Source organism: Nannospalax galili, unplaced genomic scaffold, assembly GCF_000622305.1.
Source record: "Nannospalax galili isolate Female #2095 unplaced genomic scaffold, S.galili_v1.0 scaffold445, whole genome shotgun sequence".
NCBI classification, from domain to species: domain Eukaryota; kingdom Metazoa; phylum Chordata; class Mammalia; order Rodentia; family Spalacidae; genus Nannospalax; species Nannospalax galili.
Genome location: NW_008354184.1, coordinates 98,224 through 113,186, shown reverse-complemented (window position 1 = coordinate 113,186; position 14,963 = coordinate 98,224). Strand labels below are relative to the sequence as shown.

Sequence of the window (14,963 nt, the reverse complement as noted above, 5' to 3'; positions counted from 1 at the left end):
TCCTCCTCCTCCTCCTCCTCCTCCTTCTTTTTGAAACAAGGTCTCACTATGTAGCTGCAGATGGCCTGAAACTCACTATGTAGACCATCCCAGACTGGCCTTAATCTCACAAAGATCTGCCTGCTTCTGCATCCACGCCCAGCATAAATGTCTTTTCTAAATACCACTGCCTGCCTGTTGTCCATAGCTAAAGTTTTCCCTTTAAGCTATGACTGCTGTGGAGCATGCTGTCCTGTCCCTCCTGTGTTTCTTTTTTTTAATTTAAAATATTATTTATTACTTTTATTTTATGTGTATGAGCATATTGCCTGCATGTATATAAGTGCACCCATGTCAGGCAATGCCTACAGAGGTCAGAAGGGGGCTTTGGATGCCCTGGAACTGAAATTATGGATGATTGTTAGCTACCATGTGGGTGCTAGGAACCAACCTGGGTCCTCTGGAAGAGCAGCCAGTGCTTTTAACCACTGAGTCATCTCTCCAGCCCCCGTCACTGTGTTTCAGTGATGTGGTGGTCACTTGTTCACTCCTGCAGTGGTGTGCCACACCAGAAACCCCAGTCTCCAGCCCCTATGTATATCCCCAGCCTTCCACTGTGGCCTCGGTCTGGAGTAAGTACATCCCTTCTGTCATTCCAGTCTGTAGTCAATGATCACAAATCCTCAAAAGCACAAGGGAGTTCAAAGCTGAGGCCTGCCATGTATTTGTCCTAAAGAGACATATGTAGTAATTAGCCTTCTGATGGGAGTGATCAGAGCGGCAACCTTGAAGCAGTGTGCAGATCCTCCCTTGCCCTTTTAGAGCTGAAAGATGTTTCTGGCCACCTGCTGAAGCTGCAGCCACTGTTTGCCTTGCCCTTGTGTTTCTGACTTTTTCAAACAAGCCATGCTATGCTGTGCTGTCTCAGTCCAGCCACTGCCACCCTGGCTATGCTTCTGGAAAACGAGGTTTCTCCTCTGTTTTTCCTTTTCCGAAGTAAAGATGTGTTTCCAATCTGTATTTTTGTAGGAGAGGATTACAAAGTGCAGGGAATTGCTTACAAAAGAATTGAAGAGGTTGGCTAGAGACCCCTCATTTCTAAGTGTGTGTAAGATTCCCTGCGTACTTGGCAGCCTCTGTGGGGCACCTCAACCAAAGTCCCCCAAGGCTCAAACCACTAGGCTGTAGCTGTCCCGAATGCTCCCAGGGAAAAGTGCCCAGCCAGGGAATAGGTAGCCAGGCCTTGTCTCCCAGCCTGCTCTGGTGGTCCTGGTGCTTGCAGTGGCCCTTTCCCTCCCCGGACATCCCCACACAGCTGCAGCAGGCAGCTGTTCCCACAGTGAGTCACTCCCACACTGCCCCATTTTGGCGCAGTGGCATATTTCCATGATTCAAGTTTCCCAAGCTGGAGAGAGACTTCTGGAGGGAAGGAACAAAGAAAGCGAGTCCAGGGGAAGGCTTCATTGCTTTTCCTGAAAGCACCTCCTTAGTACTGCTGTTTCAGGATGTACCCCACCACACACTCCCGTAGGTCCCTCTCTGCTGGTCAGGGTCCCTAGCCTTCTCCCTGAGTCACCTCTTCTCCATCCTCATCCCTATCATGCGTCCCACTGAACTCCCTTGTCCTGTCTTGATGGGTAGGTGGTTCCATGAAGGCCTCTCGAGACACCAGGCAGAGAACTTACTTATGGGCAAGGAAGTTGGCTTCTTCATCATCCGAGCCAGCCAGAGCTCCCCAGGAGACTTCTCCATCTCTGTCAGGTACTGGCCCCTCCTAAATGTACCCTGACCCTTTTCGGCCTATAACCTCTGAAGCCAGAAGGTGACCCAAAGATTAGAAACACAGCCACTATGGGGACCAAGCATGATGGCGTGTCATCCTTCCCAGAACATGTGTCCTTAATGCCTCTGTACATTGATTTCTGCTCAAAATTATGTATGTATGTATGTATGTATCTGTCTTCCCTTCTAGCCCAGGCCATTCCAGAAAGCAAGTTCATCTACTTTATAAGTGCTCTCTGAACAGAGCCTGACACGGGTAGACTTTAAGGAGTATTTGTGGAAGGAGGGGAGAAGGAAGAAAGGGAAAGCTCCCACTTGGCCACATTTTTCTGGAGGTTTAAATCTTAACCTTTCTGTTTCTGCCAATAGATATCTGAAAAAGGACTAGAGAAAAATTGAAATCTCAAGTCGCTGTTGTAGGAGGCGATGCGGTTGCAAGCCATCGCATGCAGAGCCAGGCTGCTTCCACGTAGCACCATGCGACCAAACTGAGAACTGAGGGGCAGAGCTGAGCAAGCCCCCCTCCTACACGCACACACACACACACGTGGGGGGATTGTAACTATGTTGTGTTGCGTCCTGGAGGAAATGACTCAGTCCAGGCACCAACATGACACAGATCTAAACTGAGACTGAGTGCAGTGTATGTGGTCAGTGGGTCAAGGACTGCAAGTCAAACTTGGTGACCACATTTGAAAGTGCAAGAAAGGCAGCTAATTACAGAGTGGGAGGGTGCTCCATGCTGCTCAGTGTTTTTTTGTTTGTTTGTTCGTTCATTCGTTTGTTCATTTGTTCGTTTGGGACAGGTTCTTCCTGTAGCCCTACCTGGACTGGAACTTGCTATTGAGACCAGGTTGGCCTCTATCCCACAGAGATTTGCTAGCCTCTGCCTCCCAAGTGCTGGGATTAAAGGTGTGTGCCACCATGCCTGGCTGACCCTGACTCTTTCAAGCTAGAAATTATGGTTTATATTCCTTCACTGGAATGAATGGTATAAAATGCTCAGCCTTGACTTCTGCCAGAGTCTTACCTGGTTTTGAGGCAAAGTGGCTTTTTGTTGCGGTCATTAGCATAATCTCTATTAGATCTTCTGCAGAAATTAGTATAACATACTCCAAAGCAAAGTCACTGTTATTTATTTTTACAACTGCTTTATGGCATGGGCACAAAGCATTAGAGTTCTATCTCTTAGCACCTGCTGAAACACTAGGCTTGGAATCTTCTATGTCCTTCTCGGGAACAGGGACAACAGATAGGTCATTCCATGTCAGAGACGCAGATGTCCTATGACAACACAATGTCTACTGTGACTGCTGAGAGGAACTGGGTGAACAGTTACAACACACAAGAAATATTTCCTCCTCTATGAGTTGAGACATCAGGGTCTTGGGGTGAAGAAAGCCACTATCAGTGACCAGACTCCAGGGAAAGACAAACACTGATGGCCATGTGTCAGTTCCCACTTCAAAGTACTTGGGCAAGAGGTGACTGTACAACCTTTGGCTTCCCTGACTATGAGCAGAGCTCAGCCCAGATTAGAATGAAGGCCAGAATCTCTGTCCCCTTCCAGACACAAACCCCGTAAACCCATCCCTAAGAAGCCTCCACTAACCTTCAGAGGACTCCCTACTCTCCAAAGCCCTTTAACTTTTGACCTTTCTGATGGCTCTAGCCATTGATAGCACTAATACTAGTGTACCTGTATATAAACGTTATATGTTTGAAAACAAAAAAAACAGCTTTATATCCAAGAAAGAATGATTTGGTAATAGTAAGACTGAAATCCAATTTCTCCAACCCCAGTACAAATGTGCCCAGCACTTGGTCCAGCCTGATAGCAAAAGGCACTGGTCTAAAAGAAATAAGCATGCTTACCCTGTCTGGCTGGAATCAGACCTGGAGTTCTTGCCTCAATTCCGGCACTCATTCACACTGACCTTGACTGAGCCTTGTGTCTACAATCCAATATAATGCATTTCCCCTCACAGTTCAAAATGCTTTGTAATCTTATTTATGCAAAACATAAACTAAGATCAGATCAAGAAATCCTTATTTTGTAGAGAGAAAAAAAAAAAAATGGCAAACTCCTTTGAGAAGAGAGTAGCTTCTTACTAGCCAGGACTGGTTTATGGACTTGAAAAAGATGATTCAAAGTATTTCTGATAACAGAAAAAAAAAGGGGGCTTTAAAAACCCTTCTGCTGGGCTGGAGAGATGGCTCAGCAGTTAAGAACACTGGTTTTTCAGGGCTGGAGAGATAGTTCAGCAGTTTAGAGCACTGACTGCTCTTGCAGAGAACCCAGGTTCGATTCTCAGCACCCACATGGTGGCTACGAACCATCCTTAACTCCAGTTCCAGGGGAATCCGAAGCCCTCTTGATCTCCGCAGCATTGCATGACATGGGTGCACTCACATACATGCAGGCAATACACTCATACACATAAAATAAAAATAAAAAATTTAAAAGTACGAAAGCTATCAAAAGGTCTTTCTGCCTCTGACAAAGCAAACCAGGCACTATTATCCCTGTGATGGTGCACTTACCTACATGCAGGCAATACACGCATACACATAAAAATAATAGCCAGGCGTGATGTCACACACCTTTAATCCCAGCACTCAGGAGGCAGAGGCAGGTGGATCTCTGTGAGTTCAAGGCCAGCCTGATCTACGTAGTGAGTTCCAGGACAGCTGGGGCTACAGGGAGACCCTGTCTCAAAAATACCAAAATAATAATAATAAATAAAATATTTTTAAAAAAGAAAAAAACCCTTCTGCTGCCAGGACCTTAGCATAGTATACACTTCTGGTATTGCGTTGTTTCAAATAAACATTACAGAAAGATCCTTGATGACTTAGTTTTTAAGATGCTTAGAACATTTTTTCCTTTTTAAAAAAAATTAATTTTTAAAATGTATGTGTTTTGCCTGCATGTATGTAAGTACACCCATGCATGCAATGCCTGTGGAGGCCAGAGGAGGATCCCCTAGAACTAGAGTTACAGACAGTTGTTAGCTGCCATGTGGGTGCTGGAAACCAAACCCAGGTCTTCTACAAGAGTAACCAGTGCTCTTAACAGCTGAGCCATCTCTCCAGCCCCATCTGTCTCATTTTTGCCTTTTAAATGTTGGTCCAGTGTCTAAGACAGATTCCAGCCAATCTGATCACCTGCTGTTGGTGGTCCTTTCCCCAAACCTAACTACTAGAGCTTGGCTGGACTAGCTGGTCCCTGCTGATGGGCAAGTTGTTTGTATCTTCATCACTTACCTCTGTAGAACGATATTCTGTGGCTATGACTTGGCTATGGCCCTCTTGAACTTTAAGCAGCTGTGATTACCCACAGGAGACCTGTACGAGATCGGGTCTATTAATGATCCATCATGGGTGGGAGAAGGGATCCCTGAGGATATATAGGCAGTTAATGGTTGCTGGGGGAAAGAGACATTTTCTTCAGTGCTATAATCACCTGTAAGTTGCCTGTAGTCCTGTAAGTAACCCTAATTGAACTCGCTGGTTCAACAACCTTGACTTGAGTGGAATCTTTACTCTTGTGTGCCGTTGATGCCCTGTCTGGATTGAATAGACATTTGCTCGTCTCCACAAACAGAACTCCACCATCCCTGGGTACAAAGAGTCCAGCAGGAGGGACACGGTCACTATGTAACATACAACTTGTGTTTGCCTTGATCTCCAGACACGAGGATGATGTTCAACACTTCAAAGTCATGCGAGATAACAAAGGCAGTTACTTCCTGTGGACTGAGAAGTTTCCATCCCTGAATAAACTGGTGGATTACTACAGGACGACTTCTATCTCCAAACAGAAGCAGATCTTTCTTCGGGATGGAACCCGAGAAGATCAGGTATCCCTCAAGTTCCAATCAACTCCAAGCTAGGGATTTTAGGTAGCCTGTGCTCCTAATGGATTTGCTGGGTCAATCTGCAGTCAGATTTCAGCTTCAGTCCAAGCTGAACACACTTGCTAGCTCTGATCCAGTTTCTTCATCCATTAAGGTAGCATGAGAGTAATTACCCACCTTACAGGAGGTTGTGAAGGTTGTGGGAATCAAACTCCTAGACCAACAAACCACTCTTCCATCATTGCTAATCACACTGTAAATACACCATGAATATTAGCTCACCCTGGGGGTGCTATTACTTAGTTATTTGTGGATATTACATCATAATTTTCAGTTCAGCTCAGGAGCTGCCCAAGGGTCAGGGGCAACAGACAGTAATACTAGAGAGCAGTCTAGGGCCCAAGTATAAGTCACCAGGCAGAGCTTTGTGATGGCCTTGGGTGGACAGGGGAGGGCACTGCAGAAGAAAAATCTTAGACAAATGTTTGGAATCAAGGTGATTGCACAGAAATACATCAGATTCGATCCTAAATTGATTCCTAACCACCTGTTCTGGTTTTGTTTCTGCTGCTGTGATAAAAGACTCTGGTTAAAAACAAACTGGGGAGGAAAGGGTTTCTTTGCCTTACAACTCATAGTCCATCGTCAAAGAAAGCCAAGGCAGGAACCTGAAAACAGAGACCGTGAGGAGGGATGCTGCTTACTGGCTTGCTCCCCCTGGCTTGCTCAGCTGCTTTTCTTATACAGCCCAGACCCATCTGCCCAGGGATGACACTGCCCACTGTGGGCTGGGCAATTAGCAATCAAGAAAATGCCTCACAGACATACCCATAGGCCAGTCTGATGAAGGAATTTCCTCAACTGAGATTCTCTCTCTTCCCAAGTATGTCTAGGTTTGTGTTAACTTGACAAAAACCAGCACACCAACTATATTACCTAGTCAAGTTAAGAACACTGTCTGGGACTGGAGAGGTGGCTCAGCACTTACAAGCACTGGCTCTTCCAGAGGACCTGAGTTTAGTTCCCAGCACCCATTTTGGGCAGCTCACAGTCACCTGTAATTCCAACTTGAAGGGATCCGATACTCTCTTCTGACTTCCAAGGATACCTGAAAACATGTGGCATATACACACACAGACATATACACATAAATAAAAAAATAAATCTTTCTTTCTTTTTAAGAAAACTTTCTTTGACTGGAGAAATGGCTCAGCAATTGAGAACACTGGCTACTCTTGCAAAGGACCTGGGTTCAGTTCCCAGCACCCACATGATGGCTAACAACCATCTGTAACTCCAGTTCTAGGGGCTCCAATGCCTTCTTCTGGCCTCTGTGGGCATTGCATGCACACGTTACACCTACAAACATGTAAGCAAAACACTCATACGTATAAAAATAAATAAAATTTAGAAAAAAAAAACAACACTTTTGAAGATAGGGGTGGTAGCACATGACTGCAATCCCAGCACTTAGGTAGAAACAGGAAGACTGCAAGTTCAAGGCCAGCTTGGGCTACATAGCAAGTATCGGACCAGCCAGGGCAAGCAAGACGCTGTCCAAAAAGAGAAAAAAAAATCCAACAAAGAAAACAGAATCAATCAAACAAACAAAAAAAGGATGCTTCTGTTTTCTTATCTTAAAATAGAGAACTCAATAGTGCCTCACTCACTGGATTTTTGTGAGGATTAAATATACATAACATAGTCACAGCCCTGCCACAGGATCTGGTCCATAGTAGGCAGGAATTAAGAAAGTGGTAATCAGCTTTCCACAAGTGAATCCACACACATGTGCATATGTGCACATATACAATGTACAAATTATTTTTCAAAGAAAAAAAATACGGTTGTGGGGGCCAGAGAGATGGCTCGGCAGTTAAGAACACTTGCTGCTCTTGCAAAGGACCTGACTTTGGTTTTCAGCACTCAAAGGGCAGCTCATAACTTCTTTAACTCCAGTTCCAGAGGTTCCAACACCCCCTTCTGGCCTCTGTGGGCACTGCATGAATGCTTGTGGTACACATACATACACATAGGCAAAACATTTATATACATAAAATAAAAATAAATAAATCTTTTAAATTTTTTTAAAAGAACAATTGTTAAGAGATGAATGTTACAGTAGAAAGAAGCACTGAGTGGGGTGGCTGGAAGAGGCCAATCTGGCCTCATCTTTGAGAGATCCACGGGCCTCTGCTTCTCGAGTGCTGGAATGAAAGGTGTGTGCCACCACGCCCAGCTAAGACAGGAGTGCTTGAAGGAAGTAAAGAAAACCTTCCAAACCACCGGCTGTTTTGAACACTGAGAAGTTACACTCATGAAGACAAAGTGTGTCCAATTCAGAAAGGAAAACAAAGGTTAACCAAGACCTTGAAGATTATTTTAATCAGGAAACGGACAGAAGCATTAACTCACTAGGATGTGGGCTCAGAGATAAGAGAGACAATGTAAAGTTTGCATTAAACTGGATTAAATCAGTTAATATTTGTACACTGTGGCCATATACTTAGCCCATGACTCTATGTAATTGTTTATTAAATAATAATAATAATAATAATAATAATAATAATAAGGTATTTCTGATTGATGAGTTGTTACAGCAAGAAGTAGAGAGACCTTTTCTTTTTCAGCATGCTCAGCACCAGGCCTGGTCTCTATGGTGCTATCAGGATGTTGCTGTCTTAGGTTCTTGTCACCAGGCTGTAAATGGCACAGAGTCAATGACACAGAGTCAACAGCAGAGCTTATCTGGAGGGAAGGATGTCTAGCTGTGTGGAACACGTTGATAAGGAGGGGCAGCATTGTTTCTGTAAAATGCAATATTTAAGCTTGATTACACAGAGAAAAACAAACCCACTAGGAATGGATTGAGTGGAGACCACGTGGACCAACCAAAGGTCTGTCAACCAAAGATTTTAACTCAAACCAGGGAAGATTTGAGAACTCAGAGGCCACTTTTGATAATGTGGAGGTCCAAACCTGTGATTCTCTTTAAGCTTCCCTTTCCTCTATACTCCCACCTCACACCCCCACCCAGCCCCCAGCTATTTTCTGGAGCTGTATTGAGCAAAGTCTAGCCTTTGCCAGAAGAGGGAGCAGGGCCAGGAGATCTATGGAGCTGATGGATCAGCATCCCCTCTGTTTTTCTCTCTCAGGGTCACCGGGGCAACAGCCTGGACCGAAGGTCCCAGGGAGGCCCTCACCAAAGTGGGAGTGCAGAAGAAAGCCGGCCTTCTATGAACCGGAAGCTGTCTGATCACCCTCCTCCCCGTACCCAACAGTACCACCAGCACCAGCAGCCACCCTCCCAGTTCCCTCCGGGGCCACAGCCCCCTCCACAGCAGCGGTATCTGCAGCACCCCCATTTTCACCAGGTATCCAGAGAATGAGGAAATATGCAACAAGTGGGAAAGGAGAACCTGCCCTCCCAATAGTCCAGGCCTGGATCAGCCTCATGAAAGAGCCTGGACCCTAACATGGCAATTGCTCTTGACAAAGAAATCCCAGTGCACTCTATAGCTCCCTGCCCGAATGTGCATGCGCACACACACACACACACACACACACACACACACCACACTCTGAATAATCACTTTAGTCTCCTGTCAGCAAAATTCCAAATCTACTTGTGCCCCTTAATCCATCTGGCTAGGGAGAGCCACAATAAGAAAAATGGATTAACACCTGCAATGGAGCTTTATTTATTTATTTATTTATTTATTTATTTATTTATTTATTTATGCCTTGCTTGTGCCAGATGGGATTTCAGGTAGCTTATGGAGATGGACAATACAACCAGAAAACACCGGTCCTACATTCCTTAGCAGGGCACAGAGTCCTCTGTGAGCTGCCTGTATCTACTTCCCCAGCCTCACCTCATGCCGTCAACCCCCGAATGCCATGCAAACACAAATTCCAGCAGTCTGCACCACCTTTTGTTATCAGAATGGCCCACTTTATTTTCTCTCTTCTTGGCTTTTGATAAGCTGTTTGGTCTGCCAGAATGGTCCCTCCTGATCGGTCCTACTCCCCTTTCAAGTTGAGCTCAAGCATCACATCTTCCACCTAGGTGTTCCCCTGACGTGAGGCAGATTTAGAAAGTTTTCTACCTGTTCATTTAACATGTTAATGTATATGGTTTTCCCTCTAAACTAGTAAATATTTAACTCAGCACTAGCCTGGGGCTGCATAGAGTTCAATGCCAATGTAAGCTACAAAGCAAGACTCTGTCTTAAAATAATAAAATAGGGGCTGGAGAGATGGTTTAGTAGGTTACCTGAATTCAGATCTCCAACACCCACATAAAAACTGGACAGACACAAGAAAAGCACATTTTTAACCCCACTGCTGAGAGGGGTGGGGGTGAACAGAAGCAGGCAGATCCCAGGAACTTGCTGACCAGCCAATCTAGCTGAATTAGTGAGCTCCAGGTTTAGTGAGAGACCCTGACTCCAAAATTAAGGTGGAGAATGACAGGAAGACACCTAACATCAACCTCTGGTTTCCACATATATGCTCACACACATGCTCACATACACACAAAATAATAATAATTAATAATAGAGACTAATTACATCCTGAGGCATGGGCACATGAGACTCCTCTAGTGCTATTTTATTGAATAAATGAAATTCATCATCTTTGCCTTCAGAATCTAAGGTCCCTCTAGATTCTTTTCTCTCCTCTCCATCCTCTAAGGTATAGGACCATGGTAAGTATTCTTAGATGTTGGTTCTATAGGCAGCACCCCAACATGGCACAGGGTTGGGGTGGACTGTGAAGGATGCCTCCAGTGATAATGAAACAGTTCCCTCTTGAACCTGTCTATAGGACCGCCGAGGAAGCAGCCTGGACATAAATGATGGGCATTGTGGCACAGGCAGCGAGATGAACACTGCCCTGATGCACCGGAGACACACAGACCCTGTGCAACTCCAGGTGGCAGGGGTGAGTGAGTTGGGCATGTGGAGGCGGCTGAGGGAGTGGGTCCAGCCCGGGTCTTTTGGGCTGCTCTTCTCAGTCTGACTGGACTGTCTTCTCACACTTCTGGCAGTTGAAGATGAGTAAGCTTTATCCTTGGGATCCATCTTATTCGGACTGCATGACACTTGGTTTCTCAGGTACAGCTCAGTGGTATAGCACTTACCTAGTCTATGTGACTGGGTTTCATCCCATGCACTGTAAAAACAAAACCATTTCAAGAACAAAGCTGGTGTGCTCCAGTAATTTTGTGCACAGGGCTGTGTGTGCCAGGTCTGCTTTAAAACATTTTATTTATTATTTATGTGTATGAGTATATAGCCTGCATGAATGTAAGTGCATCCATGTCATGCAATGCCCACAGAGGTCAGAAGAGGGCATCAGATCCCCTGGAACTGGAGTTACAGAGGGTTGTTAGCTACAATGTGGGTGCTGGGCCATCTCTCCAGCCCTGCCAGGTCTGCTTTAAACTGTTGCAAAGTCAGCCTTTCTGGAGAGCTGTGCTCAGGGGACTCAGGATCACTCCAAGAGCTTGCGGCTCCTCTGTATGACAGTGGCTCCAATGACCAGCTTGCCAGCTGGTGATCATCAGAGCATCTCTTGCTTCCCCCACAGCGTGTCCGCTGGGCCCGGGCACTATATGACTTTGAGGCTCTGGAGGAGGACGAGCTGGGATTCCACAGTGGAGAGGTAGTCGAGGTCCTGGACAGCTCCAATCCATCCTGGTGGACCGGCCGTCTGCACAACAAACTGGGCCTCTTCCCTGCCAACTATGTGGCCCCCATGACAAGATGAGTACTTTTGGTGGCCTAGGGACTTTTTGTCTGAAGTGGTCTGAAAGACAGGGTGCAAGAGAAAAAACTGGACTTAATAACTACATATACATGCATGTGTGTGTGTGTGTGTGTGTGTGCCCCCTTGTGGTCACAAAACCTGTGTATGTATGCCTATATCTACACATACCATGTTACAGTAGTAATTTATTGGCAGGTGGGTTGGTTCATTGGTTGGTATGAGAAAGAACTTAAGTAAAGAATCAGGTATTTTTTCTGCTCTTCCCTGTGTGAGGAAGCAGCGGGGGAGCTCAGAGCTGGGCAAAGAAATGAAAGTCTTCTCCCAGTTATTGAACTCTCATGGCTTCTTTCCTGGCTTGAGAATTTTCCCAGAGAGCAGCTAAGCAGAGACCACACCCCAGCGTTGGGCACGAAGCACAGGATAGGGCTAGACTTAGTGAGGTGTGCTGAACAGCTTGCCCAGCCCCATTCACCTGGAGGACTTGCAGGGTAGCTTCCCTCCCATTCTCCTCAGGGTGGGCACAGTGCCCTGAGAATTAAGGTGCAGCAGATGCAGGGCCACAGGCCCCAAGCAAGTCTGGGCAGGGAGTTGGCAGAGGTGTGGTCAGGAGTTATGGCTTGGCATTGCGTGGGAGAGCCCTGCCTGCCTTGAGGCCCAGCAAGCACCTGGCTAGGGCTTTTACCTTCCTCCAGTGACCATCCCTTGGGTAATCCTCTTCCACTAAGGCTGACAAGAGAGCCTCCAACATGGAGATGCCGCAGAGCCAAGTGCCGGAGACTGCAGGGATTCTCCACAGGCCTCTATGGCTTACTTGGATGCGACTTCTGTTTCCCCAGCTGCCAAGAAAGCAGTAGCCTAGATTCTGCAAAGTGCTTGAAGAAGCCCTGGCTGAGAAAGTGGGATGTCAGCATCCTTGTTTTGTGGTTATGAGGGCGTATCTGTGGGGCTCTGTTGGTTTTCACTCCTGATCTTCTGTGGTTGAAGATGTATTTCCCAGTATCCCAGAGAGAAGGCAGAAGCATTGGCTGTGGATCAATAGATTGGCATACTGACTCTGACCCTAGGCAAGGACTGGTTTTAAAAATGAGCTTCCTGTTCCATCTGACTGCTGGCTCCCTCAAGAGTTATACCTCGGAAGAAGAACCCCACTGCCACTGTCCCTCTAGCGCACCTCAGAATTGTGTGTGTCCTGGTGCCATACTCTGTGGGAATAAAGCACAGATGAGCATGGCTGGTGGGAAGGGACACTGGAGAGGAAACTCAGTGCCTTTGTGGAGACTGGGAGCAAACATGTCAAGGCAGAAGGCACACATGAGGTTTATGGGTACATATGTGCATGCCTGCAAATGTGTGGATGTGTGGATGTGTGTGCACATGCATGTGTGTGTGCTGAGATAGGAAAGGAAGTACTGGGGTGAAAGCAATGGTGAGGGTATGTGGTGAGGGGCCCTGTTCCTGGGTGTCCCCTCTCCCCAGCCCCTCCTGCTTCAGGGAGGGACAGGAGAGCAGCCATTACAGAAGACGATAAAAGAAGTTTCTGACTCACAAGTGACTGCAGTGTTATATACACTCTGTCCCTTGTGACTCTGATTCAACAGTTCTCGGATCCCCAAGGTCCCTTTAGAGAAAGAGGGGAAGAAAGGAACTCTGTGGTGGGGCCTGGGAGGAAAAAGAAAATAATCTGTAAGCAGCAGGGGAAGCAGAGGGTGAGTGAGGAGCAGCCTTGGAAGCAAAAGCAGAGGAAAGGTGGTGTGGATGAAGGAAACAGAGATCACATGCGCTGCAGAGGGAAGGGGGAAAAGGAGGTCAAGTGACTGGAGGATGAGCAGAAAGAGGTGCGGGCGGCCAGTGCAGAGGCAAGGCGCAGAGCCAGGTGAGGAGAGGGAGTCTCTTTCAGAAAGAGGTAAAGAGCAGGGAAATCCCAAGGAGAGAAAAAAAAAAGAAGAAAAAGGGGGCCAAGGCAAAGCAGGCCTCATCAGTGAGCTTGGTGCTAGGTGATGTGAAACATTACAGTAAATAAAAGCCAAAAGTGATGTTTGATTTTACAGTATTTGCAAACCATATGCTTTAAACAGCCCACAAACTTCATCCATTTGGCTGATTCCGTGGGAGGAGCAGCCCTGGCTAAGGCAGATACAACTAACTTGGTTCTGGTCTAGATATTATGCCTTGAAGCACTTTGCAAGGAGACAGTAATAAGGCAAATGTCCCCATCTGGCCAGTGTGGCATAGCCTTGGGAAGACAGGGTTGGGAGGCACCCAGGGATAATAGGGGTGCTAGACCTGGAGAGGTTGACCACACAAGTGGGCCATGTGAGCCAAGCTTCCAAATCCCTGGGTATTTGGGACATCTTGTTCTAGCAAGGCCTATCATGGAAGTGCATGGGGGCAGTTTTTATTGAGAAGCGTTGCTGTGTTCATCAGCTCAATCCATAAGGGAACAGGAGGGTCACCCAAACCACTAAGGGAGTATTCTAACCTGGGTGGGACAAAGCTGGGGACTCAACTCTCCTTGGCTTCTGGTACTACTTCCTGGGAGGTAGAGGCCCATTAGGAGTTCCTCCCCCGGCCCCCATCCATTCCTATCTACTGTCTACCTGCCAGCCTCTCAGTACCAGGAGAGTGTGTCCACCCAGTGCCTCTCACCAGCCGCACAACCAACAGCCAGGACACTGTCTCTGATTTTGTCTGCCACACCCTGGGTGATTTCTGAGTAGGGGACTTCCAGAGAAAAGCCAGTTCCTGCTGGACCAGTTGGGTTTCCCTCACTCGCCACTTGCTGGACTCACTGCATTTCAAATATCTGGCACCTGCCATGGTCCACTCACCTTTAGATGGCCTCAGGGTGATCTATAGAACTGCTTTACAAAATTACAAATGCCTGAGAGTTGTCTGGGGACTGTGTTAAATTGCAGCCTCCAAGTCAGTCTTAAATCTCTAACAAGTGCCCAGGTGCTGATGTTGGGTCCAGGCTCTGAGCAGCAAGGGCAAGGAACCTAGCAGTGAGCTCACCAGCCTCGCACATCTAATTGGATTCTTCTGGGGCTATTCAGCCAACTGTTCTTTGTTGCTAACAAATAAGTCACTCTGGCTTTGAGACAGACACAATTCATTTCTGTCATTATGACATCATTCCTATTTGGCGGCCCAGTGATTTATTTTCATATCTTCATCAGGAATCAAAAACTTTCCGAGTGACAGGCATTTAGCTGAAACTCAAGCAGGAATTTCCTAATAGAAATGACTTTAAAACAGGAGCAGAAGCTGCAGGAGTTACACAAGTTTTCTCTGGAAATCTTTAAACAGAAAATCAATTCCTATCACATTGGGGTGTGGGTGACAGGGGTGGGACATGGGCCTCCATGACATCACTAGATCTAGGCTAACTAGCCCACACAGGGGACAAAGTGGCCTGGTCAATATAGTTGCAGGACGCTTTATCTAATGTCAACATGTTTGCCTGTCTATACCAAGACAAGAGAGAGGGGAAACCTTTACCGTATCAATTCTTTGTAAAAAAAAAAAAAAAAAACAAAGGTTTTTAAAGTCCCTCCACTCCTCCCCCCG

At 46.5% G+C, this 14,963-nt stretch overlaps 1 protein-coding gene across 1 annotated transcript in view; it reads left to right on the top strand.

Annotated features, from left to right (window-relative positions):
* The window catches only part of Grap2 (GRB2 related adaptor protein 2), a 77,166-nt gene extending 65,712 nt beyond the window's left edge, over positions 1-11,454 (top strand). The window contains exons 4-8 of the mRNA XM_008851214.3: positions 1,621-1,740; positions 5,456-5,624; positions 8,777-8,995; positions 10,452-10,568; positions 11,217-11,454. Coding sequence (XP_008849436.1) covers positions 1,621-1,740; positions 5,456-5,624; positions 8,777-8,995; positions 10,452-10,568; positions 11,217-11,396 — 805 coding nt within the window. The 3' untranslated portion in view covers positions 11,397-11,454. The remainder of the gene's footprint in view (positions 1-1,620; positions 1,741-5,455; positions 5,625-8,776; positions 8,996-10,451; positions 10,569-11,216) is intronic.
* The last annotated feature ends 3,509 nt before the right edge of the window (positions 11,455-14,963 follow it).